Source organism: Gymnoscopelus braueri (genome assembly GCF_963280865.1).
Source record: "Gymnoscopelus braueri genome assembly, chromosome: 13".
NCBI classification, from domain to species: domain Eukaryota; kingdom Metazoa; phylum Chordata; class Actinopteri; order Myctophiformes; family Myctophidae; genus Gymnoscopelus; species Gymnoscopelus braueri.
Window position 1 is genome coordinate 2,048,529 of NC_137615.1, and position 12,500 is coordinate 2,061,028.

The 12,500-nt window shown below is 39.1% G+C and overlaps 1 protein-coding gene across 1 annotated transcript in view; it reads left to right on the forward strand.

Moving 5' to 3' along the window:
• Window positions 1-991, forward strand: part of hoxb13a (homeobox B13a) — a gene marked incomplete at both ends in the record, with an annotated part of 2,638 nt that extends 1,647 nt beyond the window's left edge. The window contains 3 exon segments of the mRNA XM_080447074.1: window positions 743-889; window positions 892-951; window positions 954-991. Of these exon segments, the coding sequence (XP_080303200.1) occupies window positions 743-889; window positions 892-951; window positions 954-991 (245 nt within the window).
• Between the last annotated feature and the right edge of the window lie 11,509 nt (window positions 992-12,500).

Consider the following 12,500-nt stretch of genomic DNA (forward strand, 5'->3'; position numbering starts at 1 on the left):
AATTATCAAATGGCTGAGAAGTGAAGAATTAAACATCAGGATAGTCTGCCCTGCATGTGTTAATCTGTCCGCCACAATACTTTAATTACAGTCCCGTGGAGTGAAGGATTATCTTGCCTGCCGTCCATGAGAATGAGGGATTATATTAATAGAATATGAGGGATTTATATTAACAGCATAAAGGGTCAGACTGCAGGTGACCTCAGAGATATGATACTAATTCACTCATAACTCACAGGGCGATAGGCTCTACCACGTGCCCCACAGAGAGAGAGAGAGAGAGAGAGGAGAGAGAGAGAGGGGGGGGTGGAGAGAGAGAGAGAGAGAGAGAGAGGAGAGAGAGAGAGGAGAGAGGCATTAGAGTGTGAATTGTCTCTCTCTCATATATTCACCTGAATGTATACAAGAAGTAGCAGCAGGATAATTACAATGGAACTGAGTCTGAGATAGAAACACATGGACGACAGAGAAACGCTTTCTGTCCTGGAACCCTGTCTTCAGTTCAGTGTGCCTCTCTCTCTCTCTCTCTCTCTCTCTCTCTCTCTCTCTCTCTCTCTCTCCTCTCTCTCTCTCCTCTCTCTCTCTCTCTCCTCTCTCTCTCTCTCTCTCTCTCTCTCTCTCTCTTCTCTCTCTCTCCTCTTCTCCTCTCTCTCTCTCTCTCTCTCTCTCTCATTCTCTCTCCTCTCTCTCTCTCTCACTCTCTCTCTCTCTCTCTCTCTCTCATATGGTGTCACATGAACAGATGTGGTAGCGCACCAGCACGACGGCTCTTCGTTCCGCCGCGGCAGGAAGAAGAGGATCCCGTACACCAAGCTGCAGCTGAAGGAGCTGGAGAAGGAGTACGGAGCCAACAAGTTCATCACCAAGGACAAGAGGAGGAAGATCTCCGCCAACACAACCTGTCGGAGCGGCAGATCACCATCTGGTTCCAGAACAGACGCGTCAAGGAGAAGAGTTCGTCGCCAAAGTCAAGACCAGCAGCGCGCCGTGATTTGGACGCAGCGCGCCGTGACGCACGACGACGCGTCACGACGCGTCACGGCGCGCCGTGCTGTCGCCATGACAGAAAAAGCCGGGTTGTGTGGAAAAGGAAAAGGAAGCGTTTTGGGGACAGTTTGGAATCTGGAGGAAAAGAGGACGGACTTCAATTCTTAACCCATTCAACCCGGGAATGAATCTCTGTGTCATTTGAACATGTCTTTGGCTATTCAAAAATAGCAGATAGCCTACAAGCTCATATAGCTATGAGCTTGTGAAAAATGTGAAATGTGTCAAATTTTGAATATATATATATTTTCTTTTAAAGCGAAAATTTTTAACGCAAATCTTTGCTTCTGGGGGTCCCTGGAACAAAACATTTTGAGATGGGGGTCCGTGGCTAAATACATATAATTTTGGGGGTCCTTGAGGATGTTAGGATTTAGTAGACATTTGTAGAATCCCCCCAGAAGCAAAGATTTGAGTTACAAATGTTTTGCTTTATATATATATATATATATATATATATATATATATATATATATATATATATATATATATATATATATATATATATATATATATATATATAAAGATTTGCACAAACTGTCAAGATTTATCAAAAACAGCAGCTCTATGTTGAGCTCTATCTTGTATATCTGCTATTTTTGAATAGCCAAAGAAATCTAAGAATGGCGTGTCACTCATTCAAGCAAGCAGAGACATAAAAACAAACAAACAGACAGAGAATGACGTCGACATGATGGTACTACTTGGTTGCTATGGTACCATATAAGGTAGTATGTATGTATGCCTACTACTAACTTCTAACGGGGTGTAAATGTGCCATTTTTTTTGGCCTGCACGATGCGTCGCCAAAGAAGAAAAAAGGAAAAACATTAAAAAAAAAGACAAAAAGAACAGAAGTTGAAGGAGAAGAAAACAACCAAAACCCTCTGAAAAGACTCTTGTTTGTATAGAGGCATGTTGTGTACATAGAGGACCCTGCCTGCTTTATGTACCCCCCCTCCCCCCCTGTCTGTCTGTCTGTCTGTCTGTCTGTCTGTCTGTCTGTCTGTCTGTCTGTCTGTCTGTAACTGTGTGTTTTTATATCATGTCTGGATGTATTGGGTGTATCATGTAATGTAATGTCAGTGTATTGTCCGCTTTAGAGTAGCAGAGAACGTTTAATGCAATCATATATATTCGTCTATACTGTTGTCTATAAACGCTTGTAAACAGTAATAATCAAAGTATAGCGCAATGCTTAAATAAATACATTTTAATCCTATACCGTATAGCTGGTGTTGTTGTAGACCTTGCATTTACCCATAATGTTTGTGCAAAATAACGTATTATTTACATGTTCCTCTGACGTTGGGATCTGTTCAGGCTCTGCCGCTCGGTTCCAAGAATAAGACTTTTTAATGCAAGCAGCGATGCGACGTTATTTGATAATAAATAATATAGGATGATTATTAATTCCACTTCAAGGTTGTGGTTACTTACATGATAATCACACGTTTACAGCAGGTTTAAAGCTCCCCATAATTTGCATTTACATTAAAGACAGAAGAGTTCAAGATAAAAGTGAAAACATAAAATAAAACAACGAAACAAATAGGCTAGCTAGACAACGTTGGTCTGCGACAGAATGCTTCGAAGTCTCTTATATGCAACATATCAAGAAAATATGCATAAAATACATGTATCGGTTGGTAAGGAACTCAGGATAAATCATAATTTCTGTCTTTGAGTCAATATACATACAGCTGAGATCTGGTGTTTTAATGTGTTCACCACTTTAATGTTGCAGCTGCTGATCTTTTATTGTTTTATGATGCTGAATAGATTAACAATAGCCTACAATATAATTTATCATTTAATGTATGTTGTGTATGAATTAATTAATTTGTGTTGTAGTACTTAGTAGCCTACTGTACATTACTTGTACGCCTACCTCGTTAGTGCTCTGATTTATCTCTTTAATTGATTTAAGAGGACTGATTTAAATGATGTGTCAATTTACACACATTCACATAAAATCTGCTCTAAATCAGAATAAATTGAAATCCACAAAACATGTCGATCTGCCCGCCCATCAGCTAGGAGCGTTGCCTCTCATGGCGCATGCGTGATATAGGCCTATGCATGACTTTAAATTAATGTTATGCATTAAGCTGCAGACAATATAATATAAACCACCCTATTAATATGAATTGAATTATCTTCCAAACCATTAATCTACATGGGATTCATTCCTTTGAAGGATTACAGATTAAATTGTAGGGTTTAAATGCTGATTGAATCATTTATAGACCCGGTTGGAAATAAAGTTGTAGTCTCTATATGATATAACTGAACAAAGTAAAAAGAAAATAAGGAGAAGATATTCCAATAACCGATTATTTTTTGTTTAGGGTTAATAATACAGAATAATACAAATGTATTTATTCTAACACTATCCATGGCCTTAATTGCTAAGCAATTCATGACAAATATGCAGCTATACTGTCCAAACGTCTATCAATCATTTCATCCTATTTTCATATGTAGGCCTACACAGTGTGTTTTATATAAGCTAAAGATTAATGAACAGGAAAGCACATTGGAATATGGTCATAATACTCAAAACACAGTTCAAGTTTATATAAACCCCTAGCCTATATATACTATACATATAAACCCCTAGCCTATACTAAATATATATATTATATATATATATAAATAGCCTATAATATAAACCTATAGGCCTACATTCTAACAGCCTGCTCCTATTTTCACTCTGAAAATCCCTTCTCAATACAAGCCTCCCAACTCCATAGCATTTCTGTGCTGTTCATTTCGGTATGTGTGAGCTTGTAGATCGGCTATTTTCGCCAAATGTTTCACTAATAAGGACACTGTAGGGTTCAGGTGTTTAAGTTTAAGACAACAGTCTTGAAACCAAAAAGGGAGATATTTGAGTACATTATAGGTATAAAAACCGACACATAACGGTGCTAAAGCTGTAACATGCTGACTGTACAGCCAGGGGATATGATGCTAATTAGCCTGATGTATATAGGTATGGTTGCACGCTGATGTGTTTAAATAGCAGATCTACAAGCTCACAACGCCTCATGAATGTGACCCGTGTGAGCTTGTAGATCTGCTATTACTGAGCAGGACACCGGGCACGCAGCTATAGGTATAAATCAGCTTTTCTGGTGCCTTTGGGAGAGCAGCCAATGACAACAGCGTCGGGTCCAGAGAGACGTTTCCGAACCGCATAAAAGCTCCAACCAAAGCTATATGTCAATCTATTAAATAACACTAACATCCCCCTGCGCATGTCTGACTGACCAGAGACACACCATGGCCGGATGTTTGGACACACAGACAGACAGACAGACAGGACAGACAGACAGACAGACAGACAGGCAGACAGCAGTGGTGTAAAGTAAGTACATTTACTATTTTGCGGTATTTTTACTACTGGAGTATTTCAATTTTCATTACTTTTACTTCTACTCCACTACATCTCAAAGGAAAATATTGTACTTTTACTACAATTATTTGAAATCTTTAGTTACTACTTTGCGGATAAATTATTATATTTTAAAACATAAATTAACCACTCTAGCCCTATTTTATACACAGGCTATTTGAAAATCTACAAGCTCAAAACGCGTGGGATTGCAACACGTTGTGAGCTTGTAGATCTGCTATTTTCAAACATTTTAGTACTTTTACTTTTGGTACTTTAAGTATATTTTGATGCCAATACTTTTGTACTTTTACTCAAGTATAACATTTTGAACACAGGTCTGTACTTGTAAGTATTTTATATGGTGGTATTGATACTTTTACTCAAGTAAAATATCTGAGTGCTTTTTCCACCACTGGCTGACAGACCAGACAGACAGGCAGACAGACAGGCAGGCAAGCAGACAGACAGGCAGGCAGACAGACAGACAGACAGACAGACAGACAGACAGACAGACAGACAGACCCTCTAAATCAGCCCTTGACCTTGACCTTGGGTGTCACGTGTTCAGCCATGGCCAGTCTTATAACTCGGCTCTCACGCGAAGCGCACATGAATGAATGAACGGGCACCGTAATGGCACGCACGCGCGCGCGCACGGATCAACCTTCCTGTAGGTATACCTGTTTAGATGAAGTCGTCGACGCAGTAGTAGGCTATGTTATTTTGTCCGTGCGTGACACCCACGTGCACATACAAGCACACACCTGGGCTCTCTGTGTGTGTGTGTGTGTGTGTGTGTGTGTGTGTGTGTGTGTGTGTGTGAGTGTGTGTGTGTGTGTGTGTGTGTGTGTGTGTGTGTGTGTGTGTGTGTGTGTGTGTGTTACTGCGGTTCTATACACTTGTCTTAGACTGGTATGAAAAGGCTCGCTCTCATCATGCGCATACAGCAGGTTTACGCACTGCCGTCTGGGGACGTGATTTATGTCTCCGTGCGCGCGCCGCCGCACGGTGCACTTTAACTACACACTACGCACTTACGTGACTACGGGACGGCGAGTGGGGAGCGCGCTGCGCGTGCACACAGCCCACACTTCTTAACGCATATAAATAATATGTACATACAAACAGGATGGGGACTGGTTCTATATTATTATATGTATATTATAATAATAATATATATATTAGAATCACTACATTCACCATAGGGTGGGACTGGGGAAGGTGCTTGGTTATATATATTATATATATATATATATATATATATATATATATATATATATATATATAATATATATATATATATATATATATATATGTTTTATTTTTTTTACGTCTCATTTTGCTGGTTTGGGACATCATGTAATTTAGAAATAATATTTTACAGAATTACAATTTACAACAAAGGAGCACTGGTTTTGTTTACACATCGTTGTGTCAAATAATCTAGTATTGTCTTACATATTGTTATGATGACAAACGTATCATAAAACTATACTTATTAATCACCTATACGTATTAATCATCACCTATACGTATTAATCATCACCTATACTTATTAGTCATCACCTATACTTATTAATCATCACATATACTTATTAATCATCACATATACTTATTAATCATCACATATACTTATTAATCAAGGGCCTTTGCTTTTACGACTCATTTTTCTGGTTTTGGACATTTTCAACAGAAGTTGGTTGGTAGAAATAACGTGGTTAGTAGGCCTACACAGTTATCACAAACCACACACCTTTTTAAAGGAGGCCAGTCAGACCATCAGCTATTTGCGTTTATTTTTAATGAATGTTTTATCTGTTATATATTGATTCATAATAATATTTAATCTGTGCCGTCAAAGTTTTTTTTAATATGTTTCCCCCCTGCACCATTTTCCTGATAACATCTAATACCACTTTAGATGCATTTACTCCCTATAGCTGTGTCTACATGCAGTAACATGTTTAAATACGTTTTTTTGTCATAACAATATGTAAGAAACTATATTAGATTTGACACATGACCCGTGCGTAATCGTGCGTAAACAAAACCAATGTTCCTTTGTTTCCATTCTGTACAATATTATTATTTCTCATTTCCTTCACGCAGAAACGCAATAATTGCACATCAACAATATGTCATGATGATCCTTTGAGTTAAACTGGGCCACAAATAACCAAGTAAAGCCGCGGGTCCAAATCCTTTAAAACAACTTCAACCCTATACTTAGACTGGACCCAGTCTCCAGGGGTCTGTACTTGGTCCACTCCTTCCCCCCCCCCCCCACCCCCCCCCCTCTGCACGAAATCATAAAATAACAGATCTATATAGCCTATAAAAAAGCTCTCACCTTGTGAGCTTGTGGATCTGTTGTTTTCGCCACTCCAGAACAGGGACGCTATGGCTATGGTTCATGTGGTTAAATATTTAAAATCTGTCCGTCCGTCCGTCCGTCCGTCCGTCCGTCCGTCCGTCCGTCCGTCCGTCCGTCCGTCCGTCCGTCCGTCCGTCCGTCCGTCCGTCCGTCCGTCTGTCTGTCTGTCTGTCTGTCTGTCTGTCTGTTAGTGGGAAAAAAAGACAGAATGTTTGCTCTTACCTTGCATTTAACTGCAGGCCGTAGAGACTCCATATAGACCCTGAAACAGACCCAGAGACCCTGAAACAGACCCTGAGACCCGGAAAGACCCCCTGAAACAGACCCGTAGAGGCCGTGAAACAGACCCAGAGACCCTGGAGGTCTGGCCGTTGAAAAGCCAACAATACGAGCTTTCATTTCATATGATTTGTGCTGCAGCCCCGGAGGCGTTTAGCCGCTGCTATGTGGAGCAACGTGTGTCTTTAACGTGTGTTTAAATGGTCTAAATGCAGGTAAAGCACCACTACAGCAAAGACCTTTGATAAGAACTGGAATGAAACACGAGCTAAAGCTGGCATGCTTCACCTCGCCATTAACTATTGTATGTCCCTGCGTCTAACTAGCTATATGTTTTAATATGATGTGGACACACACACACACACACACACACGCTCACACACACACACACACACACGCTCACACACGCTCTCTCTCACACACACACACACACACACACACACACACACACACACACACACACACACACACACACACACACACACACACACACACACACACACACACACACACACACACACACACACACACACACACACACACACACACACACACACAGTTGTTTTTTGCCTTATGGATGAATGGAATGAGGCGACGCAGTATTGAAACAGTGTAATTGTGTGAAACTGTGTTTTTGTGTATTGACATTTTATTACGGGGTTACAATTCATACTGATCATTTATAAACTAAATCTAATGAAATGTTTATTTAGTATTCCTTCAACAGACAACTAGGCCTAATTTATTGTATACTTGATACACATTTTCTGCGTATTAACCAATATGGAAACTATATACAAATAGTCATATACCTGTTACATGAAATCAACCTAAAAGTGACAAGTAGCTACATTTTTTATTATAAAAAATGCGTCGATGTTATGTTGGCCTTATATGTTAGAACAAATTAAAAATTAAATAATAATGATGTGTAATATAACAAAAAGCTTCCGATCTTCTATCCATTGTGGTGTATAGGTGTCATAAAGGACTCTGTTCCCTGTCGTTAACATTGAACTTCCCACAACAACAAAAACGCCGCGTTTCTATTTGGTTGACACGAGAGACCTCCCCCTTTGTCTGTCTGTCTGTCTGTCTGTCTGTCTGTCTGTCTGTCTGTCTGTCTGTCTGTCTGTCTGTCTGTCTGTCTGTCTGTCTGTCTGTCTGTCTGTCTGTCTACATAAAGAACTTCCTCCACCATGGAAGTGAAAAACCTTCGAACCATAAAATTGAGGTTTAGTTTTCAACCCAAAAACACCAACGGCAAAGAGAGAGGAAACCTATTGTTATAGCTCACACTCACACATTCCACACATTCCATGCAGCTGTTCTACATGCGTGAGGTTTCAGACTCGGAGACATATTAACAAGCACGACGAACTGTATTCTGATCAATACGGTTATAAATTAAATGATCGGAAATGCGGATCATGTTGTGATTTAGCCTCGACTGTCAGAAAACACCATCTAACTTATCAATCATCATAATCCTCATGACACAGAGCTGGAATCATGTTCAACTTGAAATGGTTCATGTCTGCAGAGAATCTTTCACAGTTTGTGTTTAAATCAATGCTTCTGTGTTATGTGTGTGACGGAGAATACATGCTAATGCCAGATTGTATAATTAAGTATGTCATTGTCATTTCCTTCGTAGAAACTGTTAAAATAGAAGAAATACAGGAAGCCACACGTAAGTTATACGTATATCAGAATAGAATAGAATGGAATATAATATAATATAATACTGAATGAATAATAGAATGATAACATTGTATTGCGGTGTGTGTGTGTTGTGTGTGTGTGTGTGTGTGTGTGTGTGTTGTGTGTGTGTGTGTGTGTGTGTGTGTGTGTGTGTGTGTGTGTGTGTGTGTGTGTGTGTGTGTGGTGTGTGTGTGTGTGTGTGTGTGTGTGTGTGTGCGTGTGCGTGTGTGTGACTATACAATGGCTTTTCCGTCTTCACTTCAGTTTACAATGTAACAACCTCTTCGTGTCATCTCTATGATTCTATGAGCACACAGACAACTCTATGAAACATATAGATGTATAGATGTATATTAATGATACAGGCCAAGAATGGACTTTCATATTCCGTGTGTCTGTCCGTCCGTTCATGTAAAAGACACTTAATTCAGTCTCTGTCTATCCGTCTGGGTAAAAGACAGTCGGTGGTGTAAAATATATAAGTAGGCTACATTTACTCATGTCCTGCATGTACTTAAGTACAATTTTGAGGAACTTTTACTTTACTGGAGTACTTCCAATTTTCAGTACTTTTATTTCTACTCCACTACATCTCAGAGGAAAATATTGTACTTTTACTCCACTACAATTATTTGAAAGCTTTAGTTACTAGTTACTTTGTAGATTTTGATTATGATTACAAAACATACATTAACCACTTCAGCCCTATATACATTTTGGCTATTTGAAAATAGCAGATCTACAAGCTCACAATGCATGGCAAATGCGTTGCATTTTGTAGACTTGCGTTGCATTTTGTAGAAATTTAACGTTTTATACACTTGAAAACTTGTGAAATAGGACATTCTGCATAATGAGTACTTTTTTTTTATTCCGGACTTTTACTTGAGTATTTCTACATTGCAGTAATGATACTATTACTTAAGTAAAACATTTGAGTACTGTTTCCACACTGAAGACATTCTGTAGTCTATGTGTGTCTGTCTGTCTAAATATACAGTATAGCCTACATTCTGTAGTCTAGATTCAGATACAGCCATAAAGGAACGTCTTCTCTGCTCCAGACGGAAAGACATTATTGAGGATTTCCGTCAGTGGAGAAATGACGTGACACACTGTAAAATTACTTATAGAACTAAACAATAGTCATTATTATTATCCACTGCAGAGCAACGACCAATTCAGCTTGACGCATCTATTCCCCCATGCGTTAAAGCCGTATGTGTTAAGGCCTAAAAACAAAATGACTATTTGAACTTGAATAAACTCAGATATATGCATAAATAAATTCTAAGCACATCAACAATGGAACAAAACCCCGCAGTCTCTTCTAAAGCGCTGTATGGGACTTTTTAATCCTATACAAACACAATAAAAAAAGTCAATGTATTCACCTAATAGGCCTACATACAAATGATACAAATGTAACCAGATTGACCCGTAATTAATGTATACGGTTCTAGCTTTCAGTCAAACCAATCTGGTCAAAGAAGTCAGAAAGTAAACAACGATATTCTGGCAGTTTGTTATTGATATTCAGTGTTCGGCTATTTTAGGCTGACTTCACACCCAGCAGCACTATGAAACAGATCAGTTACAATATTTACAATGTAGGCATTCAGTTTAACCTCTTATCTTATCCACAGACACTTACAAGAGTGAGATGAGAAGCAGAGCAACTCTAAACAAGATAAATAGTCTCATAAGTAGAATGCAGAGAGATAGTGTAGGCTCAAATAAACTATAGGATATCAGGTAAACGAACCTAGAATATTATGTCTAAACAACAAGCTAACTAAATAACATTTTGGACATTTGTTCAAATTAAATTCTATTCCATTTAGTTCTACCCTCATCTGCCTCGCTCTCTCTCTCTCTCTCTGTGTTTGTTTCTCTCTCTGTCTGTCTGTCTGTCTCTCTCTCTAGAGTAGACTTCCAGACGAATGCTGGAATGCTCGTTTCTCTGTCTCAAGTTCACGTCCACCCCCCCCTCTCCTCTCTCTCGCTCTCTTTGTTACCAGGCAGGACTTTGCAGTTGAACTTGAGACAGACATGTCGTAAACAATCAGCAGTCTGGGCGGAGGGGGGGGGGGGGGTACTGGACACACACGTTCACACCCCATGGAGTTAAAATGGCACTTCTTGTCTTGTGTACAAAAAAAAGGATATCTAACAATTGATCCGCATCTAAACTTCTACTTTAGAAATACATTGAAAGTAGAAGAATAGAAAAACAATAATACAAATAATTGAAAGAATGATATAAAATTCGGTTTGTAGTCATGTACTGTATATTTTAAATAATAAATGACCACTGGCCAAATATTAAACTGTGAATTTGAATACCACAACTCGGCTCTTTGCCTGCCTGCCTTAGCCTGGTAAACCCTCCCTCCGGAAATCTCATTTCTGTTTGATTCCAGGAATCAAATAGAAATTAGATTTCCGGAGGGAGAGTTTACCAGGCTCTCTCTGCCTGCCTGCCTGCCTGCCTGCCTGCCTGCCTGCCTGCCTGCCTGTCTGCCTGTCTGTCTGTCTGTCTGTCTGTCTGTCTGTCTGTCTGTCTGTCTGTCTGCCTGCCTGCCTGCCTGCCTGCCTGCCTGCCTGCCTGTCTGTCAGAGAGAGAAAGAGGGGTGCAGAGAGACAATGACGTCATGAGTTATGAACGCATCACCGTTGTAACCTTGATGCCAGGCTGGTTGCACATCAGTTATTATCTTCCTTCTACAGATTATTAATTAGGCTTCGTGTCAGATACAGTCCTAATTGAAGCTGTTAAAATACACTCATCAACTACAATCAATTAACACAAAGGTTCAAGGTTCCAGGTACAATTATGTTGAACATTTTCCGGATAGTTAATTAACAGAATTCTATCTCTTCTGCTCTTGTCGACCATAAATAAAGCTCTTGTATTCGGAGGGTCAATGTAAGCTATTATATGCGTCAAATACCAGACAAAAATATATGCCTTTCAACACAAATGCAGGAATGATGAATCTGAAAACAGCTCATGTAGAAAGAAGACAGAATGATCAGTGGAATCAAATTGTTGCAGAGATTTAACCAGTTATGGAAGAAATAGTCACATGTTTTACTTAAAGGGATAGTTCACCCCAAAAATGACTTTTTTTCTATCGATTAGTCACCCCATTGAGACTTGAATTCATGGATATTATTTTGTTTTTGTCTCATTCCTAAGCCAATAATTTGATGACCAGCGGACCGGTAGGCAGTGGTTCCGGTAGGAGATACAAAGGAGACTCTTTGTGTCTCCTACCAGTCCGCTGGTCATCAAAGTATTGTCTTAGGAATGAGACAAAAACTACAACATATCCATGAATTCTAGTCTCCATGGGGTGACTAATACACAGGATAAAAGTCATTTTGCGGGTGAACTGTCCCTTTAAGTAAAAGTATCAATAATGAAATAGAAACACTGTTACAAGTTAAAGTCTGGTTATCAAAATGTAAGTAAAAGTACAAAGGTATTGGTATCAAAATACTCATAATGCTGAATGTCCTATTTCACAAGTTTTCAAATGTATAGAAATCTTTTGAAAAGATTGTCGCATTTATACTTTACGCTGGATTTAACCACTATGTGTGTGTATTTACACTAATACACACATATCTCATTGACTAGATTTACAATAGTCTACGTATGTAGGCTATTTAATATAAAGCTATGCG